We start from the raw sequence: 17,349 nt of genomic DNA, 5'->3' as shown, positions 1-17,349 counted from the left end.
CTAGGGCTTTGTGAAACACATCCAAATTAATCCTGCCTTACAACGTACAACACAGAAGATCAAACCCAGGATCTTCAATGCTTATAAAAAAGGTCACTGTTGAAGCTGACATATAGAAGCATCAGCACCACCCACTTCACACAAATTTAGCTGTTACAACTTTCAACCTTTACCAGTCTAAGATAGGCATGAACCAGTGACCCAGGCTAAAAGGTCTATTATCCTTCCTATCCTATTACCAGCTCTCTAAGCCAACCATTTGGAAGGATTTCAACTTCTTTCAATAGCTACTAGGTAACATTGCTTGATCACATTGAGCAAAAATCCATTAGTTAACAAGGTATTTTGCTATTCACCTGGTCACCTTGGTGTTCATAAAACATTGCTGCAAGGTGTCTGCCAGCCTTTGGTGAACCAGAGAGTAACGAAGAAATGCTCTTCCTTTTCCAAGAGATGTTCGTAGCTGGAAGGGAGAAACCACAAGAAAAGAGAATTCTAAATATCTTTTGTGATTATGTAGAGCCATGGCTGGAACAGTCTACATACAGACACAAAAAAACCCCACAATAAGTCACTAGTTGTAAAGGAAGTAGTAAGAACCGCCACTGAGGTATCTTCTCCCAACATTGTCATTGGGTGGAATCTTTTTTGAATGATGAATTTGTATCTACAACTGACCATTGTGCACTTTATAAAAATATAAAAGGCATCACAAGACCAACGAATCACCTAATATACTGAGTACATGAGTGTAGACTATGCTAAGGGCAATTCCCAATCTAAGGCAAAATCTCAATGTGCCCAGCAAAGCCAGAAGTGGCTGTTTTGGTTACTTAAGATGTGTCTGGCCACAGCTGGAAGAGCTTTAGGGCAGATCTTGTCACAGAACAAGGATGTATACATATATAAATATACACCCCCATGGACACAGTAACTTCAAATTATGCAAAAAGCTTTTCTTAGTACTTAGTCACTAGGTTGACAAAAATCTAATTCTTACTTCAGACCAAGAACAGCTGCACGACCGAAATTAATAGACCTTTTTATGAATACAGCTGTTAAACCAACATAAGGGGTATCACAAAACTCAGTACTAAATTTTGTTATAGCTACCGACTTGGGGAATTGACGTTTTGTCTTTTACATCCGAGCTATTTGCTGTCCTGAAAAATAATGAAACACTAAACAATAGTGTTTCATTTCTCCTTTCCATCAAAATCAGTAATCAATTTAGGAATGGAAAATGGAAGCGATGAAAATAATTTCTCAACAGTCATCTATGCTTCTAACCAAACTGCTCATCCATCTAACAAACCAAATACATTCATGATTTAAAAATGGAGGCCAAGGGAAATATGAGAGGGTCTGAGGCTCAAGTTAGTAGGTAACTGTTAATTTTGCTTGAAAAGTTAGTGTGAAAGAAGGCTCAAAGGCCACACAAGTTTTCTCTCCTTTTGATCACTATTCCGCTATGGTAAAGTGAGAGCAATACCTTAACTCTCAGTTTCCTTGGTTTTGCTGTTACTGGGCTTCTGTGCTTAAGTAAGAGGCAGGTTCCTCGTTTATCTCAGCAAGGCACTATATGCAAAAATTTTCCTTATAAATGGAATGATGAAATGTGGAGCGAAGGAACCAACATCTTTTACTGCTTTTTGTTTTTAATTCTATAGGACACAAAGTGTGAAATAACATGGTCCCCAAATGTGAGGTACACCAGAAACAGCAAATTTAATTTGCCAGCTGGTTTTCGCCCTCATTCATGCTGTAGATATCTGAATATTTCTTCAAGGAGATGCCATTCCTGCCCTGTGCACAGAAGCTTACAAGTGTAAGCTAGGCATATTTAGTGAATATCTTAAGAATAGTTAAAAAACCCACTGGAGGCCACTGAACTAATCCTATCCTTACTCCCATTGGTTTATCAATTTAAACCACAATGCCTTTTTTAAGCATGGAGATACTAGAACAAATGTACATGATAAGAAGTAGAGGAAAATATTTACATGTATGGAGCTACAAATAGCCAAAGACTATTTGATAAGAAAGCGAAACCATGCCACCTCCTGCTAGAGCCCTGCTAGAATGCAGGGAGGCAGGCAGTCTGGTACTGTCAGTGTTTCTATACTGACTGCAAACACTGTAGCTAAGGTGCAATGTATGGCTGTAGCACTGCAGCATGTGCAATGTGTGGCTGTAAAGACTTGGAAAGATGTGTATTCAGTGTAATCAGCTTTTGAAATGGAAATCACCAGAACTCACTGCTCACCTAATGCCATCAAGGACAAGGCTCTCTGTTTCCAGGATATTCCTATTTCTTTCCTTGCTCCACCTCTCTAGCACATCATACACCCCCTAATAGCAGAAGCACTGCAGGCAAAGCAGAAGAGGAGGCATTATGCTGTTAAATGTTTGACCATCCTTAAAAAGCAACTGCCATTACTCTTTCCTCCTTGTTCACTTCCATCTTTGAAAGTCAACAAGTACTGTTCAGTGAGCAAATAAATGACATTCAGAAACCATTATGTTCTATCCAGACAGGTTCAAAAATTGGCTGCTGATTTCTATCTGTAATGAAGGGGAATAAGCAATACATTTTTCCTGTCATTTGTAATTTCATTTCTGGACCTCAGTCTGCCAGCTCCATTATCTGAAATGGTTCACTGATTTTTTCGTTTAGAGTTCATATTCCTAAACTACAAGCTAAAAAAGTTAAAAGAAGTCATCTGCAAGCTAACTTCTATGGCTGCACAGAAATTAAAATAGAAAATATCCTTCCTTCAAACAATAATTTCTGATATCATGCTAATCATTAAACAGTCAGAGGTATTGAAGAAGGAGGAAAAGGCAGAGCAGCGTTTACATGTGGTAGTATGTAGGTCATACCACAGGCAACAGACTGTTGAAGGCTACAGCACAGTCACCTTTGCAGAGAAATCAGATTAGTTGCTGCTGCTGAGAATTTAGGAGCCAGTAGTTACAGTCAGAGGACCTTCCCTGCAGCAGCAGTCACTGTCCTTACTTCTCCAGTCTTCCTGGAAGTAGGGGGAGAGTCAAACCCAACTTCCATGGCTCTCCCGTTTCCCTTTCCAGTGGTAAAACAAACTGGAGCCCTTCTCTGGCTTGTTCACCTTGGAACAGCAAAATTCAATGTTGCCCAAGTTGCTGAGAGAAGGAAGTGAGGCAGGGAACACAGAGCCTGCCTCTGCTAAAGTATCATGGCTCTCCTTCAGATGGCTCAAACCAACATTATCTAGAGCTGCTGTGGAGGAATTGCTAAGAGAATAGGGAAATCCACTGTAAACAGTAACTTGCTAAAACAAGTTAGCACTGCTCACAGATAACAGAGCTGAGCATCTGGACAATGCTGGCCAGCACCAGCATGCCACCGACTCTTTTATCCACAAGAGAATTTCTTCTTCAAATGATTCTAAAGACTGAGACAGGATCAGCACAAAAAGCTTCTCACAGCACTTATTTCACCCACTCATTGAGCTGAAGATGTAACATGGCTGTTTTAAGAGTAAGTTTTTTTTTACTATATCTAATAAAAATAAAGCTTTTTGTCCTGTTCATTACAGCTTACCCAAGGGTATAATGACAACCATCTCCAGCCATTGCACCATGCTATTTGACATGGAGGAACAAAGTTGAGACAGAAGATGAAATGCTGTTCTCAGTCAGTCCTCCTCAACTCTACTGATTAGTTGAAAAAAATCTTTAAAAATGTCAAACACGGTGAATCTTTCCTCTTAATCTTAGAAGCAGTCTTAAGCTGTGCTAAAGATGGCAGGCTCTACTCTTAATTTTTCATTCCTTTTTAGAGAAAATGGCACTAAGTTAATGAAAAGGCAGGGCACAACCAGTGACAAACAGGACCATTCACTTGTGTAAGCGGTCTTCAAAATAAGTAAGAGTCAGGTTATCTAATCCTCTATAATGTAGTGCCCAAGTAAAAAGAGTAATCTTGCATTTTACACTTTTTTATTAAAAATTCCAACTTTTTTTTTGCCATATGTTAAAAGCAGCATATTTTCTTCTGGTTTCTACTGCTCTCTGAAAAGATGCGAAAACATAAACCACATATTATGATGCTTAACCGACAGACTTACTTCTGTAATAGACTTGACAAAGCGGATTCCATCATTAGCTCCTTTGACTTTTGCCAGACAGTCACAGAAATAATCCCAGTAGTCTTTTCTGTTCCCCAGCAATGTGTTTTTTTCTTTCTGGTCAAACTTAAACAAGGAAAACAAAAAGCAGTGAGGAAAAATAAAATATAAAATATACTTCTATATAGCTACTTGGAATTCTGTTCCTGTCCCAGCAATATGTGCTTTCATGACTCCTCTTAGTTTTAGCCAGTGTATTCACAAAGGAAAGAGACATTGTACTGCACTGAAGCAATGCAGCTACTTTATAGACAGTAACAGATAATAACGTTCTGGGTCTAGTTAAAATACAGACACCCATTCAAAACTGCTGAAACAAAGATTTCCAACAAATTCAGCAGCTGTTCAAGACCAATGAACTAACAACCAGCTGCAGAGAGACCTGCAACTAAGTGTGGCAATAGCACACATGTACATACCAGAAAAACCTGTTCTAGCGAAATCATATTCAGAGCAGCAATGCAGCGAGGGTATGGACTGCAGCTCGGACCATTCAAATCCCAAAGGATTCTTCAGCTTCTGCTGAAGCCTCTGCAACCCAATTAAAACTCCCTTGCCTAGATTAAGGCTAGCTTAGCACGTCTTTGTTGCAATCAGTGACATGATGATAGTATGTGTAGACACAAAACTATGCAAACTCAATTTCAGTTTGCCCAGCAGTGTTCCCTTTTACTTAAACTTTGAGGATGGCCAAAAAGCAGCATTCCAGATTAAAAATCTGCCTTTTGCATTAAGCTTTGTATACAATAAAAATGAATTTCCAAGGTGAAATGGCTAAAAATCTGTAAATTACTCACACCACTATATTTGCACCGTGAACAGCTTACTAGTATTTCTTTTGCACTAAAATGCTCTCAAGGTCTCATTACCACAGCTTTTCCAAGATAATTTAGCAGGATGTATCTTTAAAATCAAGCTTAAATCTTTCAGATCACCTTACATTCTTCAATCAATCCACCAGCACTGCCTTTTCATTACATTTATTTACTTTCACTTGAAATAAGTACAATAAGCAGCACACATTTCAGTCCACTTATTGGGGAAAAAAAAGAGAGAGAGAGACTCAACTGGATATTTATGATTATTTGAGTTAAACCCCACATACTGAAGAGGCAATAGGATAAAACAAGGCCTAGTTTTGATGGAGGATTACAAATGATACTTTTTACCTGTAGAAGGTACTCAAGCTTGTAGGAGAATTTTTGCAAGTTGACGCTGTCATCTGTGATCGGTTCCCCTCCTTCTTTAAATTCTTTACTTAATTCAGTCACAGCATCTTTAAAACAAGACACCAAAATGGTTAACTAATGCAAGAGATATATATAGCACTTGAACCCATAAACAACTAAATAAATGGGTTTTCTGCCTGGACATTATGTATGTGTATTCAGTTTCTTTCAGTCCAACTGTCTTAACAACAGTGTAAAATGCTTATTGATATGCTTGTAATTTAATGCCAGCTATAACAAACCAGAGTTCAAGTTATGTAAATCTGTTATACTGACTGCTTCTTCTTAAAAGAGCAAAATCTCTTTCTGACACTTCGCAAAAACTGGTAACGGGTAATTGCTAACCAGTTCTTCAGCAAAGAGGAATAACTTTTTGCTGTCTCATGTGCATATTAAGGTACTGCCACAGGACAAACAGAATTCTGATTAGAAAGGACAAAGCATGTAATCTGCTAAAGGGGATCAGTAACACGAGAACAGTCGTTCAGTCAGCACATTTATCTTCTTCATGCTTTATTCAGGAAGGTTCAGCTTGTGCTGGTTACAAAACAAATGGGGAAAATAATTTACATAAAAATAAGCGTACAGCAACTCCTCTTCCCTAAAATCTACACATGTAGTGGTGAGGAAACCTCAAGCCAAAACAAACTCTTCTGTCTCTCTAGGTACTCTGGCCCCAAAAGAGTGTACTTCTCAGCATCAGAAATCACTGATTTGGGCTTTTTTAAACTTGGTTTTGTACTTCTTTCAGGCGCCTGTGTGAGCCTTAGCTCCCAGTCCCACTTGATCGATGCCCTTTGCAAATTAAAACCTCTTCTTGTTAGCAGGCATATAGATCTCCTTTTTATGTTACAGGAAGATCTAGATTCTCAGCTTTGATGCATATCATACCTTAGATTTAATTAAAAAAATTGAAGAAAAAATATCTGTACCTTGGTATGGGCAGCTGATTACAATAGAGACAGAGCAGGAAAATTATTATGGACTTGTTGCCAATTTTGCCTGCACAGAGCTGTGGAACATGAGGTTGGGTACTGCTAGTGAAGGATAAGTCAGGTGCAGAGAAAGCATTTTCCACTGCAGCAAGAACAACAGATCCAATTCTCCAGTATTTTTCCTCTGGGTCTCCATTCACAGTTAGGTTTGGCCTCCTGTTTTTTTCCGTTCTCACATGAGCAGCAACTCCACACCAGCTTCCCATCAAGGGAGGGTCTAAAAATCAGGCCTTCTCCTTTTCTCACATGACGTCTTCTAACAGCATAGCTCTACTCACGCCAACAAAGTCTTAGCTCACACTGCACATCCTACAGACACCTTTTTTTTTTAATTGCAAAACTTATTTCTGTTCTTGTATGTTTAAATTCGCAGGATCTAAGAATTTAGGATCCTGCAAAACATACAGCACTCCTCTCACAAAAAAAAAAATCAGTCACATCACTATTCAGTACACGGCATATCTTGAACTACGTTTCTACAATTGCTGTACAAAGTGTTACACAACTGAAAACACAACTCCTACTCTCTGTTATCTAAAACACAGAGGATGCAGTCTAGCCTACAGAACAAATCTGTCAGCATGGCACTGTACCTTGCAAGTCTCTGATAATCCGCTGCAGCTGGCTTTCGCCACTAGTTGCTGCCATCTTGAAAACCAAAGGAGTTCCCCTTCTGAGCCGTTAATTTTTTCATCCATCTAGACAAAAATAGCAGACTTCATAACCTTGATGATCATTGGGCTGATGAAGATTATTCTTCTCTGTGACACCTGCAATTCTGTAAAAGTCAAAAATAAAATTAAAGTCTTTATAATCTCAAATAGCAGAAGAGAGGTGCTCTGGCATTTTAGATCCTGTTTAGTAACGAATTCCCATAAGGCCAACACTTTTCCAGGAATCTCCTTTATATTTCCTTTTAGATTTCACTTTCCATTTCAATTATTTCTTCAGTTATATCTTTCAAAACTACTGAGCAAGCCTCAGGGAGCAGTTTTCTCTTGCTGGAGTTACAACACAGTTTGTCTTACAGCCCAGCTCAGGCTGGCATTTCGTGCAATTCGTCTTGTGACCCTGAAGGAGGTTTTGATGACATGGTACTTTCCCTCCCATTTCTGCCAAATCTTCCCTACAGGCTGCGGAGTAAAAAGATACAACAACTCTTCCATTAGAGAGAGACTTTAAAGACACATACTAAGCACAGGCCAAGAAGTCAAAAAAATTATGCATGTTTGATTCTCTGGCACTGGAGCATATTCCTAACTATGAAGAGATTTAGTACTGGAGACTGGTTTTAGAGCAAGAAATATCTCGCATTCCCTCCTCAGAACCCCCTGTTCCCACACATGTAAGAGGATACCACTTTATTTTAAGCTCTGTTACTGCATCCCTGGCTGGATAAATATACCTTGCACTACCTCCCTTCCTTAGAACAATGACAAGTGAGCTATACCTAGCACTCATAGAAAATAATTCCTTAATGAAAATGAATTAATTAAAACTAATTAAAAGCCTCAAACACTTTACTAAAACTACCATACGTGGGAACCCAAATTTTTACACACCAGCCTGAGAACAATTGTTCAAAAAAAGCCACATAGAAACTGCATAGGGAACTTACTAAGCATCCTGTCCAAAGGTTGCTCAGAATTCTGCCTGCAATGGTACAGCCAAATTTTCAAGCAAGCACAACATCCAAAGTACTGAATCTTCAGAAAGTTTGCCGTTACACTGCTGTGGTGTTTTTATCATTCAATTTGAACTACAATGAAATTAAGTTGCAATTAAAATCTTACAAACTTCTGAAATACAAACATGATTAGGTCAAATTATTATATCTCCTTTCTCTTTTCTTTCCTTCACTCCTAAAATAACTAAATTGGCATGGCTGAAATAGGCATCTGAATGACTAAAATGGACCATTCTTCTATCCCTATGTATCAAGGTCTTGTTTGGAAATGGTCCTGATGTGATCCTGTATTCTTTTATTTTTGAAACAAAGCAAACCTTAACAAAGCTGCAGACACAGAAACATGCTAAGTATAAAGAAAAGGCTGAAACCAGGCTTACAAGTGTGTTTCTCTTAACACTTGCATTTTGTTATCTATTAGTTTCCATTTCCGTATTTTGATGGCAGTCCTTACGTTATGACACAACTGTCACATGGACCACATGCTGTCTGGGGAAGGGCCTTGGCCTGCAAACTCCCCATGACAACAGTGTTGCTTCAGGGAGAGAAGGCCAGCACACCATAGGCTGGCCAGCCGACCTTTTGTGGCGCCAAACATGATTTTTTACTCTAAATCAGCAATATTACATACCCAAGATTCCTATCTTGCTCCTACTGAGTGATGATGTAAGGTACCACACTTCCTGGCAACTTGCTGAGTTTGGGTACCAATGGAAAAAAAAGCAAAAATAACAAACCTAGTGAGTCAATGTTTCCTTTTCTAAGCCTGCACAGTAATATCAGCCAATATCTGTTCAGTTTGGCAACTGTCATAGAAAGGAGCTTAAGTGAGAAGACTGTGCAATGTGGGCAATGTAAAGCCAAAACATGTGGCCAAACCAAACGCTCTTCCTCACACAAAGGGAGAAAAGAGCAAGGGCCAACGAGGGCATCCTGCCTGTCTTTCCCAAAGGCCGGAACAAGCTCCAGTTCAAGGCTCTAGAAGCACAAAGAGTATGTGAGAAGCATGGCAGGAAAACAGCAAGCAGGCCAACTGCAGGTATGTACAGAGAGCCTGGAAGAGACGGCAGTTGGGAGTTGAGCCCTTATTTTGCAACAGCCAGCAGACAGCAGGATATGGGGCATCCTGTGGCAGACAGGTGGAGCACGGGACGTTATCAAGTGGTAATTCCCAGCAGATTGCCCAAGTAGATATTTACTAGCACTGCGTAAGTTAGTGTGTTTGCCCAGAAGTCACAGATAAATGACTACTGTCTGCACAACAGTTCAGCGTCACAGTGCGAGGGAAGGCAGCGTGTTCCCAACAGGTTGATCCTGTTGTACCAAAGCAGGCCAAGACACACATCTTTATTCCTGTCAGGATCTCCTAGGCAGAATGTGGGAGCCCTGAACAGAGACCACAACTCAGCTGGAGGCATGCAGCTGCACAGCCCATTCCTGTTCTCTGTCTGCTCCCAGTCAGCCCATTCCTCAGTACAGGGAGCAAGGCTTCTCAGCTTCCCCCTTCCTTGCATCAGTTCCCATCCATAAGACATGCATTTACTCCCTTCTCTTCCCCAAGGTAAAGGAGATCTTTCAACCTGGGCTATTGCACAAGGAGAATGGGCTGAAACTTTTTCTACCTGCCTTCTCCTCTGCAAAATGGGGAGAAAGGTACTTACTTCCCTCCTCTGTTGTCCTTCCAGAGGTGTTCTTAGAAAACACAGTCCATCCTACAGAAAGGTACAGAGCTCTCAATTCCTACAGCAAACAAAGCTGACAATGTACCTTAACTGGCTTACCAAGGTTTCAAAATAGGAAGAGCTTCTGTAAATACCTGATCTAGTCCTTCCTGATCACAGAACATTTTGCCCAGGATCGTTTAGAGCACAACCCTGTTCCTCCAGCATTTCCTATCCTATTATGCACATCTGTAAATATCTGCTATGTGAGAACAGCATGACGTGTGTCAGGCACGAGTGACCTGCTTTGGGTCAAAAGCTTTTTAGGTGATGCATTGTTACCTCTTACATAATAGCATTTGACTAAGGCCGATTGGCATTAACTTGCACAAAATTGTAGTGCTGCAGTGACATCAGTGCAGTCACGCTAAGGACCTGGCACAGACTCTGTCAGAGGAGGCAAGACAGGGCATGTCATCGGTCCCTCCTCGCACTCTTGGGCAGTGCCTGCCGATGTCTGAAGGTGGCTGCTTCCTCTCCTGCTGGCATAAATACTAGGGTGGGAGTGACAATCTTCTTTACAGAGGAGGATATCCTGGAGATTAAAGAAAGAAGCAGAAAGGAAACAGACCACTTACTTACAGAAGGGGAGCGAGACACATGCGCAACAGTAAACAAAATTTAATGACTGTAATTAAATTGGTTGTGGGGTAGCTACAATGGCCTCCTTTTAATCTGATTTCATTAAGTTTCTCTTTGTGTTACTGTAGGCATGTTTGCATCTCCAGCAACTATATCTTTAAAAATTAGTTGTCAATATTGGTGAAACTTGACAAGAAAGTAGAAGTCTTCAAAATATTACACTCCTCCACGTGCAATCAGAACAGGGAGCTGGGAGGAAGTCCACAAGCAGTTTTACTTCATTGACAAAAAGGCTGCAGTGAGACCTTCACTACAGCCTGACACCGGAGAATCCACTCCCCACCCAACTGCTTTTTCAGCATACACTGAAGAGGCTGCTCACACTGCAGACTTGGTGTAATTCAGTTCAAAGTAAACTGGATCTCCAAGACAAATTCATTGGAAATCAAGGTCCCCTGCTTAGGGAAATACTTCACATTAACGTCACTACTCTGGTCTAGCCATTCCAAACAAGTACACTTCATCACATGGCCCTCACCAGTATCACAAGACCTTTAATTATTTGGTGTCCACAATTCTATACCTGTTCTAACACTCTACATGAAACAAAACAGGCAAGTGAGGATACTGAGCCAAATGCTACGTTCATGAGTCACATCAATTTTAACTGTGTTATTCCCTTGTGCAATATGAACGTGACTTGTTCCAGAAAAGCAGGTACCGACTGATAACTGCAAAAGTGTGTGGAAAATCTGACCTACATGGTGATACAGCGGCTACAAGACACACTGACAAAAGAACACTGAATGCAAACCTCAGGGCAAAGATGAAGGAAGAACTGGGAAAAGGAAGTCTCTACTGCTCAGAACCGTAACACCACTGATTTAGTTAAATAATTTCATTCCAATAATTGTCTAGAAAAAGTAGTTTGTACTTTGTTGCTGCAGGACATATAGAGTCCCAGTGGAATTTACTGCAGCTGTGCTGCTAGCTTTTCTCATTTTGTACCATGCAGGTAGATAAAGCTGCACATCCAAAAAGCTAAAGAACTGTTTGCTGGAAATAAGCATCTGAGGTGAACTGCAAAAAAAGACAGCGTAACTCTTCTGTCATGCCCACACACATGCTTTTACTGGGCAACTCAACCCTTTGTGCTTTAACACCGCATTTAAAGATATGTGACTGACAAAAATGCACACTGGACTACATTAAATAGGACGATTAAAAACAAAAGGCAGGCACAGCCGGAATGTCAGCTAAGTTTTCCATTCAGAGTTTTGAAGGTTGGTTCCATTCCGAAAAGTGAAATTTTCTTACTAAATTAATCTTCCTCCTTCATTTTCTACACCAACAAGCCTTCAGATCTCAATTACAAAAATATGGTTTTTGAGGAATATTTCTTTAGTACTTCAAGCAGGAGACGACACTGCAAACCTACGCTGGATTTCCCACACACTCATACACACAAACCTTGTTTTTAAGTGTTTGGGCATGTAAACATGTAGTAATAAAACACATCTTGCAGAAAATATGTGTCCAGAAAAACAAATTGACAGAGTATCATAGCATAGCAGAAGAGAGTAACTAGATGAAGTGTATAAAAACATCCACATATTTTGAAAACGCCTAGTAGAAAACTAGCATGTTTTCAGTTAGGGAAACCTTACAGTAAAGCCCTTCTGCGGGGAGGCCCTTGTGCTCTAGGGATATTTACATTTTACAGCATAAGAACACAAATTAATGACATTCACAAAATACTGCTTGCACCCCTAACCTGACAGGAGAGATTGATACAAAATAATCAGTAAAGTTCTGTATAATCTTTGTGCAAGCTTCCCTTTTCCATGGACAACTAGTCTGCATTTCCCCTCCCTATTCCTTGTATTTACAAACTGTTCTTAGAAAAACATCAAAACTATGCGAGAGATATGAGTATACAAGTGGCACAATAAGAACTCCATGAGATAGAGCTCATTTTTAACCCTGAAGGGAAAGCTAGCAACCCTAACAACTTTTTTTTTTTAATGCTGCACCTACTGAATTGGACTCCCACTCTTAAGATCTGACTTAAACCTCTTTAAAACATTACACTGAACTTTGCCAAACAGGACAGATGCGTTAGACCAGTGCCAGAGTTTCTCGATTTGGAGAATACAGTGCTTTGTCTCTGATATTCCTCACATCAATAACTGTTGAACAACATGAACTCAAATAACCACTTCCTGCAAACAACCAGACAGGGATGAGCTTGTACATCTCTCACAAAGACAACTTTGTCTCAGCCATGTCTCATGACGAAAGAAGTTGCCTGTTTGAGGAAGCAGTCAGTTCACAAGGAGAAGAGTGATTTTTCAATAACAGGAATTGCACTAGTATCACTTCTAACAAACTCATCTGCCCTTTTTCCATGGGACACATCAAACCTCGCCCCATGTCAGGAATGCTACACTATTTACTAACACCTACAAATTAACCTCACCATAACTCTCCCAGAGACTTGCTTCTCCTCAGCTACTCCTATCCTATTTCACCTATTTCCCTGGGGAAATGTACCCATGTTGCCGCAATGCCTGTATGGCAAGTTGGAAAGATAAATTTCATCCAAAAGTGAAAAGGTTTTTCCCTCTTTGCACTCTCATTCAGCCAATCCATTTTCCCCATGTCCCTATGTGCCCTCCCTGCCACAAAACCTCCTCTTCCTTTCCATAACTCACCCAACCATTTAAATCTCTTACATGTTCTTCAAGCCAGGCACCTGACGCTTGGATGCTACTCTGAGAAACATCACAGAGATACCTACAGAAGCATTAGAGGACTGCCAGCTGCAAAGGAGTGTTGGTAATTCATGACATTCAACCCAGTCATTGTACAAGCGTGGAGTCCTCAAAAAATTCCACGTTTTTCAGGTTTCCAAAGTTGGTCTCTGACCCTTGTTAACTTCTTCAGCAAGCTTGGCCTGACTAAAGCATCTCAGTCACCTCTGAGACTTTGGGAGAGTTCAAAGCAACAACCATTAGATTCTAACTCTGAAGGGGGGCTTTCCTTAGCAGGATTGTTTACCTCTGTATCTACCGTTCCACACTGTCCCTCCAAGCCGACGTTTCAGAAGTACTTGAAAAGGCTGCCTCCAACTAATAGTTTTGGGAAGTTTGGCAGGTGGGTGTTGAGACTTGCCCATCTGGAGCATTCCATCTGTCCTCCATCCAGCCAACAGCAGCGGTAGCTCCCTGGGGCAACTCCTGGCCTATATGTAGTTCTCAGTGAACTAGTAACTAGCAACACTGAAAATTACAGGGTTTGGCCACGCACGCGTAGATCAAATAGGAGGCAAGGCAAGCACATTAAGCAAAAACCATGTTGAGACAACCCAAACTGACAGGCCACTGAGTGAATCACCCCAGAGCCAACCACAGAAATTCTTGGTTTATTTCCTCTGCAGCAGGAAGTATGGAGCATTTCCTCTCTCCCTCTTTTCTCATGGGTTTTCCCATTTTGAGGGGAAGGTCACCATTTCTGGGGGAAGGGGAAATTTCAGAGTTACAAACTCTGCAGATGTAAAAGTCTTTGGCAGAGAGGCCTGTATGAGACTGCCACTGCTGAGCTGGTTGGCAACAGGCAGGCTCACAGACGACGCAGGCTTGGCATGAGCCAAGTTATTTGGGGATACTCTGATGCAACCCATCCACTTCCAAAACCTAAGTTGGCTTAGGGGGCAGCAGGGGCAAGACCTTTCCTGTGCCTGTCCTCCTTCCCAGCAGTAAATTAAATGCCCTGGTGGACACACTCAGAGGTTAACTGTTTACAAATATCTTTGCTGAGATCACTGTACCATCAGCAGCCACAAAACACTGTGATGGTCAAAAATATTAAGTTAAAGGGAAGTGTATACAAGTCAAGGCCCTGTGTAGCAACAGTTTCCCAGCGCTTTTCCAAGCACTGAGATTGAGACACTCTACATGAAAAGTTCTGCTCTTTCTACCAGTGTTACAAACTGTAAAGCCTTCTTCTGGATACATTTGGGCAAAGTATTTGAAATTGCTACTATTGTTGAAGTTTTGGACACAAACAGTCACCACTTTCTGGACAAACTGAAATTACTAAATGAAAATAGGAACTAGACTAGATACGAGCTGCTAAAAAGTTACTTTGCACTAGCAAAACCAAACAGAAACTAAAACACAGTAATATAAATAAATAAAAATAATAATGGGCAACAATAAAACACTTAGGGCTCTTACAGTTCCCTTCCATTTAATAATCTCAACAACATCTGAAGACTATTAGAGGGGCTCAGTGTTCATTTGACAAACAGGCAATTGTTAATTTTTAAATGTGATCAACTAAGAAAAACAAATAACAATCTGAGTTAAAAACAACTTTCAGCACTACTTTTCCTTGAGTCCACCAGATAATTTCTGCAATTTTACAGATACTTTTCTTTACATTTTGAATAGTTTTCTCTCCCTAGTTGTTCCTGTAGGTCTTGATCCCCCACTGACCAAGTCTTAGGGGACGCTGGCCTCCAGGATGTTAGTACGAATTCCTGTTCCTTTTATGTAACCCTCTAGCAGTGGAGAGAGGGACCGCAAATACAATACACCCTTTCACGGTTATCAGATGGTGTATGTAAGAGGCTCCTTTACACATGAAAATCAGGCTCTGCAACTAACTAAGTGGCTCTTCAGAAGAAGTAGTGAAACCCAGTTCACAACAAACGCTGTCAAACATATACACTACAACAATAAAGGCAAAACGACTGTCACTTGTTTTCCACCATAGTATCTTAGATACAACTTTTAAACTGCAGTGCAGTCTTCTAAATGTGAATGTTTGGAAGCACTGTTTGGAACATTTTTTTAAATTTAAGTACTTCCATGAGAATCATTGGAAAATTTCAGGAAATTGCCTTGTACCTAGTACTATCTGGAAAACATAATAAGCACTACTGCAAGGCTGATTATCTCCTCTGCTGCACATCCTGCAACATCGTACCAGAACTGAAAACAAGAAAAACACTGACAGAAAACATGTCACCATGTTGCTGACAAGACAGAGTCCATGTTTAATCCCAGCCTGCCTCCATGGGTGTGTGAAGTCAGAGCTGGATAAAAGCAAACACCCACTTTCACTCTCCAGCACAAAGAGGTGGAGGCCTGGTACTCCTCCCTCTTTGTTTACACTTGAAAAGTAACTCGTTTCAAGTGAGAGGCTGAATCCGGGAGCCTGACATTGACAGCTGACCAAGTCTGTAAGCCAAACAAACCTTTGCATAGTCAAAATTCAGCAGGAGGCTGGGCGCAACGACCCAGGCAGTCAACTTCAGTGAGAGAACACCAGGGCCCCCCGAGCTCCTTAACAGGCAGATGCAGCAGCAACAAACTCACCAGCCTCCAAAACACAGCACAGCCCCCCTGCAGCCTGACTCACCACCGCAGGACCTCTAGTCAAGGAGAATCCAGAGCCCAAACGCAGCTGACGACCCACTAAAGCTTCACCTTTTTATTTTATATTTTTTTTTTCCTTTTCCTCCCCTTGCTCGCTCTGGATTACCGGGATCAACGTAAGCCGGAGGAGGGCCGGCTGCAAACCCAGCATCTGCTCTGGAGACAGACCCAGCCACCCCGCATGCCAGCAAAACTCTCCCTGCCCCTCTGCCAGAGATTTGCCGACACAAGGGCAAGCGGGATTAGGGCAGTGGCAAGTATTTGCCTGTCAGCACTTTTACAACGGGTGAGGGCTGGGACACGGGCGAGTATTTGGTTTCTAGCAGGGCCCTGAGTGACTCTGCTGCTCGGGCTGCTGCCATGTCCTGTGGGCAGGACTCGGAGGGTTCGTTCAGGGGTGGATGACAGGGGAGAAAACTGAGGGCAGTGTTTATGTCAGCCTAAAACCATCGCTTACCAGGTAGAAACTATGACACCTAAGGTTACTGGGCCTGGATGCCACCCAGGGCCTGCGTGTGCGAAGCCGGTCACCGCACCGCGGGCTGACGTGGCCCGGCCCGGCCCGGCCTGCCCTCACTCCCACCACAAGGCCGAGCCCGGCTCCCCGCGAAAGCCACCCCAACACAGCTCTCTTCCCTTCTGCGTCCCTGCCGGGGGCTCCTCCCCTCTTCAGCCGACCTCCGAGCGGCAACAAGTGGAAGCCGCTGAAGTTACTTCCCCCCTCCTCCTCCCTCCGGCAGCCCCCGCCTCCTCCCCGCCGCCCTTCGCGCTCCCTCAAGGCAGGGGGCTGGGCGGGAGCGGGGGGGTGCTGCGCGTTACCTGCGCGGCCGCCGCCATGTCGCGGAGAGACGGCCCGGGGTGAAGCTCCGGTGCCTTTCGCCGCTCCCCGCCGACTACAACTCCCGTGAGGCCGCTGGAGCTGCCTCCCCACCCCCGGGGCGGTGGCTGGACGCAACGCCATGGGCTCCCGGCCGGGGCCGGCCGCTTCAGCGGGGTGCGGAGGGCCAGGCCGAAGGGGGAGGCGGTGGTGGGAAGCACCGTGGCGAAAACAGATGGTTTTAAAAACGGATTTGCGGGGGAAAAAAAAATTGCTGGTTTCCCCTCCAGCTGCAGGGTTGAGGAGATTTCCTCCTAGGAGTGTGTGTTTCTGGTAAACTCAAGCAAGATGGCCTGTCAAGAAGTGTAACTTTCTAATATAGTGCCGACTGTCACTTTTTGGACAGTTTGGTATGGGTTGGTTTGGGTTTTTTGTTTGTTTGTGTTTGTTCTTATGCACCAGGTCGTTAGGCTCTTTGCATGGACAACTGAAGTGAATATGAAAGTCGGGCTCGATAAACCCAATACACAGCAGATTTCCCCTTTCTGCCTGTGTCAGTTGACAAAAGGAAAATCCTCTTCCCACAGCTAAAAGGCGTAGGCAGGGATTAATAAAGGCCAAGTCTGGTAAGAGACTGGGAGAAAAGCGGGTGTGAAACTGGAACAAGAGGTTGCTTCCTAAGGCAAGGTGTCGGGGGTTACACGG

General features: G+C 42.4%; 1 protein-coding gene across 6 annotated transcripts in view; it reads right to left on the bottom strand.

Moving 5' to 3' along the window:
• The window catches only part of FYCO1 (FYVE and coiled-coil domain autophagy adaptor 1), a 54,409-nt gene extending 37,632 nt beyond the window's left edge, over nucleotides 1–16,777 (bottom strand). The window contains exons 1-6 of one of the 6 annotated variants that reach the window (XM_086742832.1): nucleotides 16,647–16,731; nucleotides 8,012–8,152; nucleotides 6,987–7,171; nucleotides 5,339–5,445; nucleotides 4,110–4,235; nucleotides 357–463 (exon numbers count right to left, since the gene is read on the bottom strand). In XM_086742832.1, coding sequence (XP_086598958.1) covers nucleotides 357–463; nucleotides 4,110–4,235; nucleotides 5,339–5,445; nucleotides 6,987–7,041 — 395 coding nt within the window. In that variant the 5' untranslated portion in view covers nucleotides 7,042–7,171; nucleotides 8,012–8,152; nucleotides 16,647–16,731. Of the gene's footprint in view, nucleotides 1–356; nucleotides 464–2,266; nucleotides 2,346–4,109; nucleotides 4,236–5,338; nucleotides 5,446–6,986; nucleotides 7,172–8,011; nucleotides 8,153–13,443; nucleotides 13,610–15,767; nucleotides 16,569–16,646 lie in introns of those variants that run through there. The other 5 variants (XM_086742830.1, XM_086742829.1, XM_086742831.1 and 2 more) reach the window with 5 other exon arrangements.
• Nucleotides 16,778–17,349: the final 572 nt, after the last annotated feature.

The sequence above is a fragment of the Chlamydotis macqueenii genome, chromosome 2, assembly GCF_036417535.1.
Source record: "Chlamydotis macqueenii isolate bChlMac1 chromosome 2, bChlMac1.mat, whole genome shotgun sequence".
Taxonomy (NCBI): domain Eukaryota; kingdom Metazoa; phylum Chordata; class Aves; order Otidiformes; family Otididae; genus Chlamydotis; species Chlamydotis macqueenii.
This window is presented reverse-complemented; position numbering and strand designations above follow the sequence as displayed.